The sequence below is a fragment of the Eschrichtius robustus genome, chromosome X, assembly GCF_028021215.1.
Source record: "Eschrichtius robustus isolate mEscRob2 chromosome X, mEscRob2.pri, whole genome shotgun sequence".
In the NCBI taxonomy this organism is placed as follows: Eukaryota; Metazoa; Chordata; class Mammalia; order Artiodactyla; family Eschrichtiidae; genus Eschrichtius; species Eschrichtius robustus.
The window spans coordinates 69,824,214-69,843,691 of record NC_090845.1 but is presented as its reverse complement, the minus strand read 5'-3'; the positions used below and the strand labels follow the sequence as shown (position 1 = coordinate 69,843,691).

The 19,478-nt window shown below is 35.9% G+C and overlaps 1 protein-coding gene and 1 pseudogene across 2 annotated transcripts in view; one reads left to right on the top strand and one right to left on the bottom strand.

Annotated features, from left to right (window-relative positions):
- Nucleotides 1–19,478, top strand: part of BRWD3 (bromodomain and WD repeat domain containing 3) — a 113,677-nt gene that overhangs the window by 71,416 nt on the left and 22,783 nt on the right. For both annotated transcript variants that reach the window (XM_068533344.1, XM_068533343.1), the window contains exons 20-27: nt 2,623–2,716; nt 4,496–4,645; nt 7,339–7,415; nt 7,993–8,161; nt 9,360–9,473; nt 14,024–14,131; nt 17,432–17,556; nt 19,206–19,288. In XM_068533344.1, the coding sequence (XP_068389445.1) occupies nt 2,623–2,716; nt 4,496–4,645; nt 7,339–7,415; nt 7,993–8,161; nt 9,360–9,473; nt 14,024–14,131; nt 17,432–17,556; nt 19,206–19,288 (920 nt within the window). The remainder of the gene's footprint in view (nt 1–2,622; nt 2,717–4,495; nt 4,646–7,338; nt 7,416–7,992; nt 8,162–9,359; nt 9,474–14,023; nt 14,132–17,431; nt 17,557–19,205; nt 19,289–19,478) is intronic.
- LOC137756705 (tubulin alpha-1C chain pseudogene) lies at nt 15,522–16,866 on the bottom strand (annotated as a pseudogene).

Genomic DNA, 19,478 nt, shown 5'->3' with positions numbered 1-19,478 from the left:
GAATGGATGAAGAAGATGTGGCACATATATACAATGGAATATTACTCAGCCATAAAAAGAAACAAAACTGAGTTATTTGTAGTGAGGTGGATGGACCTAGAGTCTGTCATACAGAGTGAAGTAAGTCAGAAAGAGAAAAACAAATACCATATGTTAACACATATATATGGAATCTAAAAAAACCCCACAAAAATTGTTCTGAAGGACCTAGGGGCAAGACAGGAATAAAGACACAGATGTAGAGAATGGACTTGGCATGGGGAGGGGGACGGGTAAGCTGGGACGAAGTGAGAGAGTGGCATCGACTTATATACACTACCAAATGTAAAATAGATAGCTAGTGGGAAGCAACCGCATGGCACAGGGAGATCAGCTGGGTGCTTTGTGACCACCTAGAGGGGTGGGATAGGGAGGGTGGGAGGGAGACACAAGAGGGAGGAGATGTGGGGATATATGTATACATATAGCTGATTCACTTTGTTATAAAGCAGAAACCAACACACCGTTGTAAAGCAATTATACTCCAATAAAGATGTTAAAAAAAATGAAATGTACTATGTTAGGCTAATAACTAAGGTATTTTTCTTTAATTTAGCTGAGCCATGCATTAGTTTTTCCACATTATTTCATTAGTTTATTCCATAACAACTATTTAAAGATTATCTTAAATTTGCTTAGCTTTGTGGTAAATGTTTTGGGGAATACTGAAAAATGAAAAAACATAATCTCTGTCTTCTTTGAATTTATAGTCTAGGTTAGAAGATATGAAAAAATACTATTAAATAAGAACATGAGGCCATATGTGATTAAATGTCAGTGATACATGGACCCAATATTCAACAGTGGTTCTGAGGAAACTCAGAATTGGAGCAGTTTGGGAGTGCAGTATAGGTATGTAGTAGACCCAGTGCTTAGCGTATATTTAGAAATATCATTTAAGTAGACTTCTTTGGATGAAATAATTTCATTAGGATGAATTTCAAACTTAGAATCCCTATCCTTATTTGTAAACCTTAACATTTACTGTAATATTGACTCCAGATGAGGCACAGCAACTAGAAATAGATTTGGAAAAGAGAAAGGACATTGACAGAGATCATAGAAAATCCATTCAAATCCTGATATCTTCCTAGCGAAACCTTTTTACCAGCTGAGCCAACAAGTAGCAAAATTAATTTGGTTTCACCTTTTCTTTCTTTAGCAGTAATAAGAAAAGGGGGACATAGCTAATATATGAACTGAATGCTACCCCCTGGCAGTAGAACAATATGAAATAATTCTCTGTTCAAAACGTTAGAAGTAGAATTGAAAGCAGGGACTCAGATACTTGTATGCCAATGTTTATTGTAGCATTATTCATAATAGCTGAATTGTAGAAACAATTCAAGTGCCTGTCAACAGATGAATGGACGAATAAAGTGTGATATATACATACACTGGAATGTAATTCAGCCATAAAAACTTCTGATACTTGCTATAACATGGATAAACATGGAAAATATAATGCTTAGTGAAATCAGCCAGACACAAAAGGACAAATAGGGTATAATTACACTTATATGAAATATCTAGAGTAGGCAAATTCATAGAGACATAAAGTAGATTAGAGGTTAGCAGGGACTGGTGAAAGGAGAAATAAAGAGTTATTGCTTAATGGTTACAAAGTTTATGTTTGGAGTGATGAAAAAGTTTTGGAAATAGTGATGATGGTTACACAACATTGTAAATGTCATTAACACCACTCAATTGCATACCTAAAATGGTTAAAATGTCCAATTTTATATTTAAAGGTGTTTTTGTTATCTAATTTTTATTTTTTTTGAATTTTTGAATTTTATTTATTTTTTTATACAGCAAGTTCTTATTAGTCATCAATTTTATACACATCAGTGTATACATGTCAATCCCAATCTCCCAATTCATCACACCACCCCCCCCCCCACCCCCCCGCCGCTTCCCCCCTTGGTGTCCATATGTTTGTTCCCTACATCTGTGTCTCAATTTCTGCCCTGCAAACCAGTTCATCTGTACCATTTTTCTAGGTTCTACATATATGCGTTAATATATGATATTTGTTTTTCTCTTTCTGACTTACTTCACTCTGTATGACAGTCTCTAGATCCATCCATGTCTCAACAAATGACCCAATTTCGTTCCTTTTTATAGCTGAGTAATATTCCATTGTATATATGTACCACATCTTTATCCATTCGTTGTCGATGGGCATTTAGGTTGCTTCCATGACCTGGCTATTGTAAATAGTGCTGCAATGAGCATTCGGGTGCATGTGTCTTTTTGAATTATGGTTTTCTCTGGGTATATGCCCAGTAGTGGGATTGCTGGATCATATGGTAATTCTATTTTTAGTTTATTAAGAAACCTCCATAGTGTTCTCCATAGTGGCTGTATCAATTTACATTCCCACCAACAGTGCAAGAGGGTTCTCTTTTCTCCACACCCTCTCCAGCATTTGTTGTTTGTAGATTTTCTGATGATGCCCATTCTAACTGGTGTGAGGTGATACCTCATTGTAGTTTTGATTTGCATTTCTCTAATAATAAATAAACCATTGGTTTGCTCTTTGATGATTTTCTGTTACTTTGATCTTTGATTTGTTATTAGGGTTCAGGAAGAATGTCGAACTGCTAAAGGTGACTTAGAAATCAGTCTTTATACAGTCGAAAAGAAGAAGAAGCCATCTTATGCTACCCAAAGGGTAAGTTTAGCTTTGCAGTACTTTGCAATACACTATTTGTAAATATTTGCAGATACCAGGTTTTTGAAAGGTGGCAGTTATGTATTAAGGGATTATTTCGATAGGTGTCTGTATATAGGGAAACTATTTTTTTGAAACCCCAAATGGAGATATATGGTTATTATTAATAAGGATAAAATTACACAAAGTTAGAACTATCCCCCCAAATCTAGGATATATGGTCATTGTAGGTATAAGATATTTGTATTAAAATACCATTTTCATATGGTTAAAGTAGAACTTTAAAATTAATGCTGGATCACTAATCACAATGTAAAACAAATGTTCAGATACCCTAGGGCAGAGGTTGGCAAACTGCCCATGGACTAAATCTGGTCTACTGCCTATTCCTATTAATAAAGTTTTATTGGAGCACAGCCATACCTATTCATTTATATATTGTCTATGATTGCTTTCATGCTCTATGGAGTTGAGTAGTTGCCACAGAGATCATATGACCTGCAAAGCCAAAATATTTGTACTCTGGCCCTTTACAGAAAAAGTTTGCTGACCCCTGCCCTAGGCTTACTTCTGGCCTACCTAATTAGACAGGAGCAAAATCTGTTCTATATACATTAGGAAGATTCATATTCCCAGTAGAAACTGCTAATCAGGGAATAAGATTCCTGTACTCCATTAGGTGCATTTTAAACCCCTGACTAGTACTCTGAGGTTGAACAAACTAGTGGCATAAGAATATAGTTTTGTTCCCAGAACTAATAACTGTAACTCCTGAAGAGTTTGGTAAATTGGAAAGTCTAGGTTGATTTTAATCTTATTAAGGAAATATAAGCAATGGGTACTGAATTTTAAGTGTCTTTTCAGTATTGATAAATACAATTTCAGGTAATTATTATATGAATATCTCTAAATATTCTTAGATCATTTTGATACCCACTTTCTTAATTTATGTTCAGATTTTATTAGCGTATATGATGTTCTGTGATAAGATTATTTTCTTAGAGATTTTGAATGACTCACATCCATGATTTATATTCTTTTTTCCTGCTAAGCTGATTTGTCAAACATCAGACTTGTCTGAGACTAATAAACAGGGTAGTTGGATCTGTAAACATTTTTATTTATATTGAAAATGAGAAACATTTACATGTAAGATAAGAAACTGGCCCTTGATACTGATTTAGAAGACCTTTAAGCTTGTTTACTCCTGATGACATATTAGGGTTATAGTTTTGACATATGGTATATCAGTAAGAATATTTTATACTTGTAAAGGGTAGAATAAAACAGTTTTTACTTTACATTTTTGTTATTAAAAATTAAATTTTTATTTTGACTCGTTTACTAAATGTAGTTTTTTATAGAACTAAAGAAATACATGTTATATTAAGAATTATATATACACATACATATGATATAGATATCTTGCTTCATCCTGTAATAAATTGTAGATAATATAGTATATGTAAATTCTGAGTGGGCAGATTCTTGCAGCTTAGAATTTCAGCACTATCTTTAATTTGATCACAAAGTTTTCAAAATACGGAAAGTAATCTGTATTAATGGAAGTGGGTTAAATATATAAAAATGAAGTATATTTTTTATGTAAAAACATAGTATAAAAATATATCTTGGGTTTTCTTTTTGGGACTTTATTCCTATCTCTCACCTCCACCCTCACTCCAAATCAAGCCCAATTGATTTGCTTTATATATGTTCTTTTGTGTATATTCACTGAGCCTTTCATTTTTTAAAATTTATTTTCCTTCTGTTTTATAGAATGATTATCCGCCTAGCTGTGGGCGGTCTTTACGAAGGACGCAACGCAAACGCCAGCATACTTACCAAACACGATCCAACATAGAGCATAATTCACAAGCATCATGTCAAAATTCAGGTGTACAGGAAGACTCAGATAGCTCCTCAGAGGTTAGATATCTGCTATTATTTACTCAATGTAATTTTTTGTTTCCCAGTTAGTGTCATCACTTTGGGTTTACTTTTTTTTTTAAATTTTTCAACTAGGTTTAATAACATGAGACTGTCAATGAGGTCAATATCCGAGACCTTGTAAAATCACAAAGAAGTTAAGGCATATCTGATACCTAGATTCCTTTTCAAAGTTCTTTTTTTCTATGAAAGGCTGAAAATCGACATATCACGAAAGAAATAGCAATTTGATAAACTTTGGGTTTACTTTTAAGGGTGAATTTAACAGAAAATTATTTTAATGACTTTCTTATGAGTATTATTTATTAATAAGGCATTTAATAGGCAAATTTGAGCATTATATTGAATTCCTTTAGATATCTTCTCTTATTTGTACCGAAGATATTATCTTCGTTGAGGGTATCAAACATGCCAGGAAAAGTTTGGCTTTGGGACAGTAAGAAAAGAGAGTGAGAGCAAATCTGCCTAGAAATGGAAAGAAATGGAATATTAACTGAGATAACTAGTTATACAGTTCCAGAACTTGTTGACTGTGTAATCATAATATACATGTTTTCTGTTATTGTTGACTTTACCAATCATGGAGATTACTGAGTGATGATTTTTTTCAGACCTACCTTTTCCATGGTAATGAAATAAAGACTATAGCAGTTCTTTTCCTCATGTTCCTCTCTTCTCCAGTCCTTTCCTTTTGTTCTCTTAATAACTATAGTATTTAAGTGAATAATGAGGGTTTAATTATGCATTGATAATGTATGGTACCCTCATTCTTCTCCCACCATTCACAATTCTTTAACTCTTATCAATAATATCACTCCTTCTCTCCCCCCACCCATGAAAATCTTGATCTGAAAAGAATGATCACGTATTCAAGACTATCATATAGAGTGAAGTAAGTCAGAAAGAGAAAAACAAATATTGTATATTAACACATATATGTGGAATCTGAAAAAATTGGTATCGACAATCTTATTTACAAAGCAGAAATAGAGACAGACATAGTGAACAAACGTATGGATAACAAGGGGGGGGGTGGGATGAATTGGGAGATTGGGATTGACATATAAACACTATTGATATGTATGGAATAGATGGCTAAGGAGGACCTACTGTATAGCATGGGGAACTCTACTCAGTGCTCTGTGGTGACCTGGATGGGAAGGAAATCCAGAGGGGAGGGGATGTGTGTGTGTGTATGGCTGGTTCACTTTGCTGTACAGTAGAGGCTAGCACAACATTGTAAAGCAACTATACCCCAATAAAAATTAAAAAAAAAAAACCTGTTGCCTCTGAGCCATGGACTTAAAAGAATTAAAACAAAAAGACATTGAATGCAGATGGATTAAAGAGTCCTGTTGCATGAGTGTCACTAAGACAGATAGGCAAGGAGGAATTCAGGGCAACGTAGCAATTTAAGATGGTTAAGAAAATTAAAAATACATGAAAAAGAAGAAGAGAGAAGAAAAACAAAGATTACTTGGTACAGATTTTGTTGTTCAAAGTATGGGGTACTTTGACAAGAGTACCAAGACCAAAAGTAGATTGGTGGCTTCCAGGGGCTTGAGGTAGTGGGGAGTGAGGGGTCCTTGCTAATGGGTTTAGGGATTCTTTTTGGGGTGATGAAAGTGTTCTAAAATTAGTGGTGATGGTTGAACAGCTCTGAATATACTAAAAACCATTGAACTGTATACTCTGAAGGGGTGAAGTTTATGGTATGTGAGTTCTATCTCAATAAAGCTGTTATTAAAAAAGAAAAAAAAAAGAATTGTTATCTTTTTAATGTAATAATTGTGTTGTGGTTATGTTTTAAAAAAGAATCCTAATCTTAATAAATATTTATAGTGGAAATGCTTTTTTTTCACAATAATACCTGGGGTATGAGGCAGTTGGTAAGGGTATATATACAAGATAGGCAGTGAGTTATTGTCTAAACTGGAGATTGTGTACACAAGGATGTTATCTATTTCCTCTACCTTGGTACATTTGAGAGCTTACATAATAAAAAGATGATTAACTTTTTTATGGAGAGTAATTATATTAACTTGGTAGAGGCATATAGGTATTTTTATCATTTTTGGGTAGGTATTTTTTAAAACAATGGCTTTCTATAAGGGAAAACAATCTGGAAAAGAATATATATATTCATATAAATTCATATATTTTTTATGTATATATATACATATAAAACTGAATCAAGAAGGAGGGGATATATGTATAGATGATTCACTTTGTTGTACAGCAGAAACTAACACAACATTGTAAAGCAACTGTACCCCAAAGAAAAACAAACAAAAACCGAATCACTGTGCTGTATATCTGAAACTAACACCGCATTGTAAATCAACTATACTTCAATTAAAAAAAGAAAACAGTGGTTTTAACAAAATTTAAGAGGGTTATATTTGTGTTTCTTAAGGAGTCTATTGCGTCTTTGAAATAAGAAAAGGTGTCTCATATCAGTAAGATAGTAGATGCTAGAAATCTTTAAATACTTGGTAGGCTTAGTTATGAGTTACAAGTATATATAGAAAAATGATTACATACATTTTTAACTAGAACTTTTTTTTGGAGGGGGGAATACAAAAAGTGTTATAAAACAGGTAATATATGCTAATTAATAATATGCTAGTTAATAATAACCATATATCTCAATTGCTGGCTCTTTGTTGCAGGAAGATGAAACAGTTGGCACAAGTGATGCTTCTATAGAGGATCCTGTTATTGAATGGCAAAGTGAAAGTTCCTCCAGGTAGTTTTAATGGTTTTGATTTAGTCAAAATAATTTGACAGTTTTAATGTGAAATTATGTTCTTGTAGGAATTTGGTAAAGCCAGAGTTAAAATAGTATTTTATAGTAGAAAGAGTACTGAGTTGGAAGCCCAGAGACCTGTTGTTTTATCCTAGCTCTACCAATATCTTTTTGCGCATGTCATCATGGGCTTTAGTTCCATCTGTAAAATAAGATTCTTTGTAAATCCAAGATTCTACACCTTGGCAGGCTATGTGTATTTATTTCAGGTTTAAATCAACTATATTTAACCATTTCCAGGGATAAGGAACATCTTTATTTAAAGAAGCTTTTGTGATTTGGACAGGAATTTTGAATTTTAAATCCTGTTATGGGAAACTAAGCATTATACTTTATCCAAGAAGCATTTCACTAAAATCACTTAGGTAATGATCAAAATTCTATATTTGATATTTTTTAATCTTTGGTTAGAAGAAAATCAAACCATGTCATTTATAATGCTGTTTGATTACAAAATGATCATCTTTCAATCATGACGCAAAACTATTCCTTTTCTGAACTTATGTATTATATACAGTGATTCATCAAGTGAATATTCTGATTGGACAGCAGATGCTGGAATAAATTTGCAACCTCCAAAAAGGCAAACGAGACAGGCAACACGGAAAATATGCAGCAGCTCTGAGGAGGAGAATTTGAAGTCACTTGAAGAACGGCAAAAGAAACCTAAACAGACTAGAAAGAAGGTTTGTAAGTTTACAGGTTGTTTTTCTTTTTTTTTTTTTTTTGTTGGTTTTGGTTTTTGCCTTTGATACTTGAATACTTAACAGTAACACTTCACTTTTCTCTAAAAATAATATTCTGTCTGCGAAACTAAGTAAAATTGTATAAAAGATGTAAAGATTTTTTGAAATTTTTCTGTTGTCAAAAGTAGAGGCTAGAATATTTTCATTATTATTTTAACATTAAATAAAAAGACTTTGACAGTTGTTTGTTAAAATGTAGTAGAGTTTTTTGTTTTTTTTAATTAATTAATTAATTAATTAATTAATTTTTATTTATGGCTGTGTTGGGTCTTCGTCTCTGTGCGAGGGCTTTCTCCAGTTGCGGCAAGCGGGGGCCACTCTTCATCGCGGTGCGCGGGCCTCTCACTATCGCGGCCTCTCTTGCGGAGCACAGGCTCCAGACGCGCAGGCTCAGCAATTGTGGCTCACGGGCCCAGCCGCTCCGCGGCATGTGGGATCTTCCCAGACCAGGGCTCGAACCCGTGTCCCCTGCATTAGCAGGCAGACTCTCAACCACTATGCCACCAGGGAAGCCCCTGTAGTAGAGTTTTTAAATAAGCCACTGTAGTATAAAAGGATTATTCTTGTCATGTCACCAGTCATAAATTTCTATATCTTTTTGACTTGTAAAATGGAAGGATATGATAAATCATGTAGGGCTTCTTCTATTTCTTTATGTTTTTATTTCATCCCAATGATGGGGTTTTTTTTCCCACTATAATTTCATTTGAATGATGTAAAAACTTAATCCACAGAGTTCCTTGAGTATTAATTTAAAAATGGATTCTGTATTCATTCTGTAACCTCTTGCTTTAGTAGACAGAATTATCTTCTTGATGGTCATCATTTAATTGGCAAAAAGTTATTGTGTTACTTGTATTTGAATTCCTTTGATATACTAGGGACATAAAGAGTAAAATTTGTGGTTTTTAGATAGTATATACTGTCATATTATCTGTCAGCCAACATTGAACATGTTACTCACTTGATTGTTTTATTGGTACAAAAGTTATGCATAATTAATTGGTAAAAGAAAATGTTTAAAATTTGTATATTTTGTGTTTTATTATAACCTGATGTTTTTAACATTTTCTACCTGCTATTTTTTCTACAACTGTTCATATATTTATAGTTTATATGTTTGTGAACTATATTTTAGAAAGGAGGACTGGTTTCTATGGCAGGTGAGCCCAATGAAGAATGGTTTGCCCCTCAGTGGATCTTGGATACCATACCACGACGTTCCCCGTTTGTCCCACAGATGGGAGACGAGGTAAGTGTTTTCTGTTAAATAACGTTTTTCTCTTGGAACCTCAAGAGTACTCACTTTAATATCAGTCTTAGGGCATTTATAGTCTCAATTCTATTATAGTTATATGTTCACAGTCTTAACTGTGCTGCTCAATTATATATTTATTGTGGACGGTGACTGAATCTTACTAATTTTTGTGTCCTTTGTAGGGCCTGACACAGAGTCTTTAGTATAGTAGATGCTCAATGAACATTGAGATAAATTGATTGGCTTGTGAAGCCATGAAAATAATTGTCTTTATTTTTATCTTAATTGTCACATAGTATAATTGAGTGGTATTTTTTTTTTAATTTTTATTTACTTATTTATGGCTGTGTTAGGTCTCCGTTTCTGTGTGAGGGCTTTCTCTAGTTGCAGCAAGTGGGGGCCACTCTTCATCACGGTGCACGGGCCTCTCACTATTGTGGCCTCTCCTGTTGCGGAGCACAGGCTCCAGACCCGCAGGCTCAGTAATTGTGGCTCACGGGCCTAGTTGCTCCACGGCATGTGGGATCTTCCCAGACCAGGGCTTGAACCCGTGTCCCCTGCATTAGCAGGCAGATTCTCAACCACTGCGCCACCAGGGAAGCCCAATTGAGTGGTATTTTGAATCCTAATCAAGTCCTAATACTGTTTTTGTTTTGTTTTGTTTTGTTTTTTTAAAAGAAGCCCATGCTCAACCTGATAGAAAATATTCTAGAGGATGATCACCCCTTTCAATGCTTACGGGAAAGTCATTTCACAAACAAGGCCTTCCTACTGAACCTATGATTGAATAACAGCCATATTTATGATTGGTCAGTCAAAAATTGATTTAAATTCTATACAGTGAAAAATTTTTATTTGATTTTCTTATGAAAATTATGGTAGCATTGTTATATTTTGAGCCCTAGTTGGCTTGTATAGTCTCTGACATATTGACTAATCATTCATTTTTGAATGATTAAATGCTTACCCACAGTTTTCAACTTAAGACCCATAGTAGGAATGTAATATTATCATCATAATAAAGAAGGAGCAAAACCTTGGAAATGGTTCTAAAAATCTTGGAACCAATAAAAATTTTACCAAACTTTTCTATAATTGTCTTCTATAGATATTTTGTACCAGAGATAGCTACCAAGTAGCCTTACAATTAAGCTATTATTTATTATTATAATATCTTTTGATATTATTAAAATGTTTCCTTTCCTAAGTGTGTCTTCTTATAAGTGTCAGACTTTTGAGCAATGCTCGTTTGTGTGGTTATTTTAGTAAAACATGCTCTGGATGAATGCTGTATGAAAAAACTTAGAAGAGCTTTCTTAGGGGTATATCCAAAAATCTCTATTTCTTGTATTTATTGCCTTTTTTTATGGAGGCTTAAGAGAAATAATTTTGGATTAATCTTAGAACAGGGAGACTTCCTGGTGGTCCAGTGGTTAAGAATCCGCCTTCCAATGCAGGGAACGCAGGTTCGATCCCTGGTTAGGGAAATAGGATCCTGCATGCCAAGGGGCAACTAAGCCTGCTTGCCACAACTACTGAGCCCGCATGCCACAACTAGAGAGCCCGTGTGCCGCAACTACAGAGCTCATGCGCTCTGGAGCCTGTGCACCACAACTAGAGAGCCCATGCACTGCAACTAGAGAGAAGCCCATGCGCCACAGCAAAAGATCCCATGTGCTGCAACTAAGACCCGACACAGCCAAAAATAAATAAATAAATAAATAAGCAAATAAATATTTTAAAAAAAAATCTTAGAACAGAATAAGGATCTGTATACTCTATGATCTGAGACTACTCTCTATTTTATAGGACCATATTTACCTTTCCCTTTATTTTGTTAAACTTAGTGCATGATTATATGCTTCAAGACTAATGTGTATTAGGTAATGACAGTTGTTCAGGTAATGGAAAAGGTGTATAAGTGAATCAGACAGTGAAATACGTGAATTAAAGAATGTTTTTAAAGAACCCATAAAGGCAGAAACATACTTTTATATAATCAATCTCTTAATGACAGCATTACTTTTTACTTTTAAGTGTTAAGCCTTCATTATTTTGCCTGGAATACCCCTACCCACTGGTCATTGCCTCTCAAAATGCTCATTTTTCAAGGTTTAACTTAAATGCCAACTTCTTCTGCATGTTATCCCTACTTACCATTTGCTTGCCACTCCTTCTTCATGTGCTTTCCCATCTAAATTATTTCTCTCTTATGATACATACTATATTCTGCCTTGTATCATACTCATATAGCTACATGTCTGTCCATATCCTTGAGGGAAAGGATTTTATTTTGATGTGTTACCATAGCACCCAGTGCCTTGTACATACATATTTGATCAATATTTGTTGAGTACAGGAATAAATATATAATAAAGGATATCTGAATAACATGCTTATCATGTTATTGGTAAGCATGGTAATGACTTTTTTTACCACTACAGTTGTGTTTATATACTAATATTTAAACCTTTAAAAAATTTTACTTGTATTTTTAACTATTAGAAATTCTGACTTAGTGTTGATTGGTAGAATATGTCAGTGTATTTTTAAAATCTCCATAGTATGGTATTTTTTACGTTACTTTCTTCTATTTATCTCTACCACCCCTTTAAAAGTATTATTGGAAATATGTTTTTTTTTTCTTTTTTAAAAAAAATTTATTGGAGTATAGTTGATTTACAATGTTGTGTTAGTTTTGGGTGTACAGCAAAGTGAGTCAGTGATACATATACATATATCCACTCTTTTTTTTTTTCTTTTTTGATTCTTTTCCCATATACGCCATTACAGAGTACTGAGTAGAGTTCCCTGTGCTATACAGCAGATTCTTATTAGTTATCTATTTTATATGTAGTAGTGTGTACATGTCAATCCCAATCTCCTAATTTATTCCTTCCCCCCTTATTCCCTGATAACTATAAGTTTGTTTTCTACATCCGTGACTCTACTTCTATTTTGTAAATAAGTTCATTTGTACCCTTTTTTTTTTTTAGATTCCACATATAAGTGGTATCATAATGATATTTGTCTTTCTCTTTCTGACTTACTTCATTCAGTATGACAAATCTAGGTCCATCCATGTTGCTGCAAATGGCATTACTTTGTTCTTTTTTATTGCTGAGTAATATTCCATTATATATATGTACCACATCTTCTTTATCCATTCCTCTGTTGATGAACATTTAGGTTGCTTCCATGTTGCTTCTGGCTATTGTAAATAGTGCTGCAATGGACATTGGAGTGCATGAAACCTAATAAGATTTTGACAAATTACTTCTCTGTGCCCTAGTTTCCTCAACTGCACAGTGGGGATAAAGGTATCTACCTTATAGGGCTCTGGGAAGGATTAAATTAAAGGATATTTGTAGGGCACTTAGGATAGTACCTGATGCATGCTAGTCTCTCTGTCCTTTGTTATTGTTATTAATCTTTTGAACACCCCTGCCAGCAGAGTGTCCTCTTCATTTGACAGGTGAGCATGTGGAAGGCCAGAGTCACATGGCCTGTAAGGGTAGCACCAACAGCAGTCAGGTCTCCTGACTTCTTCCCTGTCCCCATGGTTGCCTTTGTGTAATGATTGTGGGGTATTTGGATTAATAATAAATAAAGGAAGCAGAGTGGGAAAAACGCCTACAAAGCAGGCCTGCTGTTTGGAAGAAGCTACATGTACAAGAAGGGTGGCATTACTTACATATTCTACTTGCAATCTGATCTTAAGCTTCTCAGGTACAGAGTGCACCCAGGGATATTTAGGGAATATTACTGCAAGGCCATTCACACTGGCATTGTTCTACCCTGGTGGGCACAGGTTTGGGACAATAAGCTGTATCCAGGGTTGGCATTCACTTTCGAAATGTTTGCTGATTGTTTAATCAGATCCAGTATTCTGAACCTTAAAGGAGGCTAAGATTTTTGTGGTTGGGAGGTGATTTGAACCTGTCAGTATGGTGTGAGGATGAAAAAAAATTATTGTGGGAAAGAAACTTTTTTTAATGAATCAGAATATGGTAGTGAATGCTGTCTTAAAGAGGTGAACAGTTTTATCAAGCACTTGGATTCATTTTCCTTCCATACCATGCTAGTTCTGATATTATTTCTTACAAAAGAAAAATTTTAATCTGTCTAGAAATTACTGTATTTAGTAGCCTGTGGTTAGAAATATATATATATATATAATGTGTAGGCTATTAAAATGTTGATGCTTTAGAATGTCAATTACAGTTTGAAAAATATTACTTTAAAATATGACCACTTTTGTGTACATTTGTCATTAGTCTGTTTCTTCAGAAATTTATGAAGGTGCTAAGGAGAAGAAGGACTGTGTGTGTTTTTATTATGCAGTATTTAACACAGAGCTACATAGGCATGAGTACTGAATGAACATTATTTGATTATAAGTACCTTTATTGTATAAATTTTTTCAAAATTATAATTATTTATATTCTTTGTAAAGAGAAGAGGACATTTGTAGGAATATATTGGGACGTATAGAGGTGTTAAATGGTATGCTGCTGTTTAATACCTCATGTTTTTTGTTTTAGCTTATATATTTTAGGCAAGGACATGAAGCTTATGTACGGGCTGTAAGAAAATCAAAAATATACAGCGTTAACCTACAAAAACAGCCATGGAATAAAATGGATCTCAGGGTAAGTTCACCAAATTAATAAGCTATGCAATTGAAGTATCTTGGGAATTAAGTTATTAGCCTGTAGGCTTATTCTCAGTTTCTGGATATTTCACTGTTGATTGTTCATCCAGGATAAAGTGATGTACCATACTCTTGTACAGCTGAGTGTTATGGGTCACATTTTATGGTTCCCAAAATTTGTATGCCACCTGTTGTCTTGATTATTTGACCTAATTTCCTTCAAGCTTCAGGTCCTGTAGTATATACAATTCTATTGATATAATTGGAGCAAAGCAGTAGTTCCATGGTGTGGATATTTTCCTCAGCAGCTTTGTATGTTCTAGAGGCTCTATAAACTGTGACTGCATATGTGGACCACAAACACGCTTGAGATTCTGGCAGATTTAGGATATTGTAAATATCATAAATCCTAAGAAACTCATGACTTTGTGGTGCTTTATTTATTATTTCTTTTGATATAGTACCTATGTAGCTACATGTCATTGAATAAAACAGATATGTTTATTTTTTAGAGAAGGATTTTCTCACTCTAAATACATATTCATTCATTCATTCATACTTATATAAATACAGACAAAGAGACACAGAGATACATACACCATCATTTCTACTTAGGTTTACATTTGTTTTTGTCGTTTTGTTTTTTCGACTCTCAGAACAAGAGACTAAAGGGCAATTTTATGATAGTTTTCCAGGTAAATGAAGGGTTGTTGTGTAATGATGCTTCAAAGGAAGGATGCAAGAGAGAATGTGTATATTTATTGAAATAAAGATTTGACACTTGTAAAAATTGTATCAAGGTTGTAAGGTGCTAAAATTTCTTATCAAGTGAGCTTTACATAATCATCTCCTGGGAAACAGGAGTGCTACCATCTGTTCTGAATCAGGTGAAAATTGAGGTTTTTGTTCTTGTTTTTTTTTAGAGTCAAAGGAATAAATAAACCATATGATTTCCTACTTTAAATTCTAACCCTGTGATTATAGGAAATTTTAGGAGGCAGCATATATGTGGTATAAGAGCCTGGGCTTTGGAATAAGACCTGAATTTCAATCCCAGCTCTGCTATATACTAGTGTATAACTTGAAACAAGTCACTGCACCCATGAGGCTCAGTTTTGTCATCTGTTAAGTGTGACTAATAACAATGTATAAGGATGGTATTATAAAATAATATTGTAGGCACTCATAAATGTAAGTCCTTTTCCCAAACATATACATAACATGTCCACCTGCCTACTTACAAACTGTATTTCTGCTAGAGGAGTGATTCTTTTCTTTTTTTAAATAGAAATATCACTTTTATTGACAAGATAGGGCCACAATGGGCAGCTTCACAGAACACAAATAAGATAGTCCCAAGACAATAGTGTAAAATTGCAGCAGACAGGTTAATACTCTTTACCCTCATCCTCTCCCTCAGCACTATCTGCTCCAGCCTCCTCACTCCTTCTCAAGGGCAGCCATGTCCTCACGGGCCTCAGAAAACTCTCTTTCCTCCATGCCCTCACCCACGTACCAGTGAACAAAGGCACTCTTGACATACATCAGGTCAAACTTGTGGTCCAGGTGAGCCCAGGCCTCAGCAATGGCTGTGGTGCTGCTCAGCATGCACACAGCTCACTGTACTTTGGCCAAGAATCCACCAGGTACCACAGTGGGAAGCTGGAATTAATGCCAACTTTGAAGACGGGGGGCACCAGTCCACAAACTGGATGGTACGCTTGGTCTTGATGGTGGCAATGGCAGCAATGACATCTTTGGGAACCACGTCGCCATGGTACAACAGGCAGAAAGCCATGCATTTACCATGGCAAGTGTCACATTTCACCATCTGGTTGGCTGGCTCAAAGCAAGCATTGGCGATCTCTGCTACAGTAAGCTGTTCATGATAGGCTTTCTCAGCAGAAATGACAGGGGCATATGTGTCCAGAGGTCAGTGGATGTGGGGATAGGGCACCAGGTTTGTCTGGACTTCTGTCAGATCAACATTCAGGGCTCCATCACACCTCAGGGAAGCAGTGATGGAGGACACTATTTGGCTCATGAGGCGATTAAGATTAGTGTAGGTTGGGCCCTCGATATCAAGGTTTCTATAACAGATGTCATAGATGGCCTCATTGTCTACCACGAAGGCACAGTCAGAGTGCTCCAGTATGGTGTGGGTGGTGAGGATGGAGTTGTAGGGCTTAACTACAGCTGTGGAAACCTGGGTGGCTGGGTAAATGGAGAACTCCAGCTTGGACTTCCTGCCATAATCGACAGAGAGACGTTCCATCAGCAGGGAGGTGAACCCAGAACCAGTCCCCCACCAAAGCTGTGGAAAACCAGGAAGCCCTGAAGGCCTGTGCACTGGTCAGCCAGTTTCCGAATTTGGTCCAAGACAAGGTCAATGATCTCCTTGCCAATGGTGTAGTGACCTTGGGAATAGTTATTGGCAGCATCTTCCTTGCCTGTGACGATCTGCTCAGGGTGGAAGAGCTGGTGGTAGGTGTCAGTGCGAACTTCATCAATGATTGTGGGTTCCAGGTCTACAAGCGCTGCCCTGGGCACATGCTTGCCAGCACCTGTCTCACTGAAGAAGGTGCTGAAGGAGTCATCTCCTCCCCCAATGGTCTTGTCACTTAGCATCTGGTCATCGGGCTGGATGCCATGTTCCAGGCGGTAGAGCTCCCAGCAGAAATTGCTGATCTGGACACCAGCCTGGCCAACATGGCTGGAGATGCACTCACGCATGACTGAGACTTGTAGGGTTCTGTGGGGCTGGAGGAGGCAAGAGGACGGCCACAAAGATCTCCCACTGACAGACTATCAAGGAGTTCAGGGGAGAAGTAGTGACAAGAGGAGTGATTCTTAACCAGGAGAGCAATTCTTAACTCCCCAGAGAAAAACCTGGGGAGGTTTTTTCAAAATATGTATGACTGAGCTTTACCCCAGACATAGTGAACTCAATTCCATAGTAATAGGTTTAGGAACATGAATTTTAAAAAGGTTCCCAAGGGGATTCTGCTGTTTATCATTGGTTTATAGCCCTGCACTAAACTACAAATTGCTAGTAAGGGGTCAAGAGCCATGTCTTATTACCTTTAACACTTAGTGGAGTGCCTAGTATCTGGTGGGTATTAGGATAATTTTTATTTATTTTTTTTATTTTTATTTTTAAAGTTGTATTGGAGTATAGTTGATTTACAATGTTGTTTCAGATAATTTTTAAATTGTTCAAATAATAATGAAATAATATGCAAATGTTAGGCAATTATTTATATTGAAAGTAATAATTTATTGGTATTCTCATGAATAGGAACAAGAATTTGTTAAGATTGTAGGAATCAAATATGAGGTTGGACCACCTACACTATGCTGCTTGAAGCTTGCATTTCTGGACCCCATTTCAGGCAAAATGACTGGAGAATCTTTTTCCATTAAGTGAGTATCTATCTTGGATCTTGTGTGTGTGTGTGTGTGTGTGTGTGTGTGTGTATTTTAATCCCTATCATGTATTCTGCAGAGTACAAGTCTTAATGGGAAAGAAAACATGACAGCACTACAGGCTTTAGAGTTTAAAGACCAAGGTTTAATGTTGAATTCTTGCTTTGTATAATTCTTGCTTTGTTTCTCCACTTAATAGCTCTCTATCTATCTATCTATCTATATCTCAACTGAAAAACGTACAATGTGAGAGTTGTGGGTTTCACTTTTATTTGGGGACTTACTGAGGACTATAGTCTAGGAGACAGCCTCTCAGATAGCTCTGACAAACTGCTCTCAAGAGGTAGGAGGGAATGAGCCAGCGTATATATGATTTTTTGGCGGCTGGGAAATACATGTAGTCAAGCATACATCCTGCTAGTTATTGCTAGTCACAAGGATCAGATATCTCAGTTAATGATTTTAGTGCTTTTCTATATATGGGAAGATGCAAGAATCTGGGGTCATTGAAATTCTTCATTACATATGCATCTTAACTATCTAGGGGCCCATATATCCAAAACACAGAATGTTTCATCTTGAATTCCTTTCAGGGTGTGCTGTAGGTCAGCAACTACAGTGGCTAATGACTTGATCCTTGTAGAACTGGAGTGGCAGGCAACATATTTTTGTTTACAGTAGCCCCTGTTGGTCATAAATTCAACCAAGGTTTGGGAAGAATGTCATGACCCATTTGTCCCATGGCATTACGAAGGCTTATTCTTAGGTCAGGCAAGGACTTTGTTGATAGGCCACTCAATGTCCTATTTCTGGATTAGGCTTGGGATCATTTGTTTTACTAGACTCTTATAATCCAGGAAATATTCTCCCTTGCTGCTTCTTCTCATATCTAGAGTTGCGCTATTACAATTAATTTTATATGGAACTATGTATGTGATCAATTGCCTCAAGACATTTAAGCATCATTAGTTTTGTTGAAGACCTGGTTACACAATTGGGTAATGTAAGAAACAACAATCTTATAAAATAGACAGGATAAAAGTAATATAGATAGTGATATAGGGCTTCCCTGATGGCACAGTGGTTAAGAATCCACCTGCCAATGCAGGGGACATGGGTTCCAGCCCTGGCCTGGGAAGATCCCACATGCCGTGGAGCAACTAAGCCCGTGAGCCACAACTACTGAGCCTGCACTGTAGAGCCCGTGAGCCACAACTACTGAGCCTGCGTGCCACAACTACTGAAGCCCACGCGCCTAGAGCCTGTGCTCCACAACAAGAGAAGCCACCTCAATGAGAAACCTGCACACCACATTGAAGAGTAACCCCTGCTCACCGCAACTAGAGAAAGCCCGCACACAGCAACGAAGACCCAAGGCAGCCAAAAATAAATAAATAATAAATAAATAAATAAGTAAGTAAATAAGTAATATAGCTAGTGATATAAATAATGTCATAAGTAAATATTTAAGCCGAACAGATCAAACAGATGGGCTTTAATTTAAGTAAAGGCATTCACAGGGACCTTGAGATTTGCAACATTTTGCTCAATACCTCCACATTAAGCATATATTCCTGGATGTTTAGAAAGTAACATATACTGTTATATCAGTATACTGAATCATATGTACTTTACTTTCTCCTCAGGTATCATGACATGCCAGATGTCATTGACTTCCTTGTGCTACATCAGTTTTATAATGAAGCCAAAGAAAGGAACTGGCAGATTGGTAAGTATAGAATTCTCACTGAATAATTATTGTTTGAAGTAGAGTAAGTAACTTTTAAACCGATTTAACAGAAAGAAACCGGTAGACTGAAAAAGCTGTTAGCCAAATTAGAAAAATTAAATTAAATTTTTCTTTTCGGTTACGTTTAGGTGATTTTATGAACATTGTATGTGGCATAAAACCTTTTCTG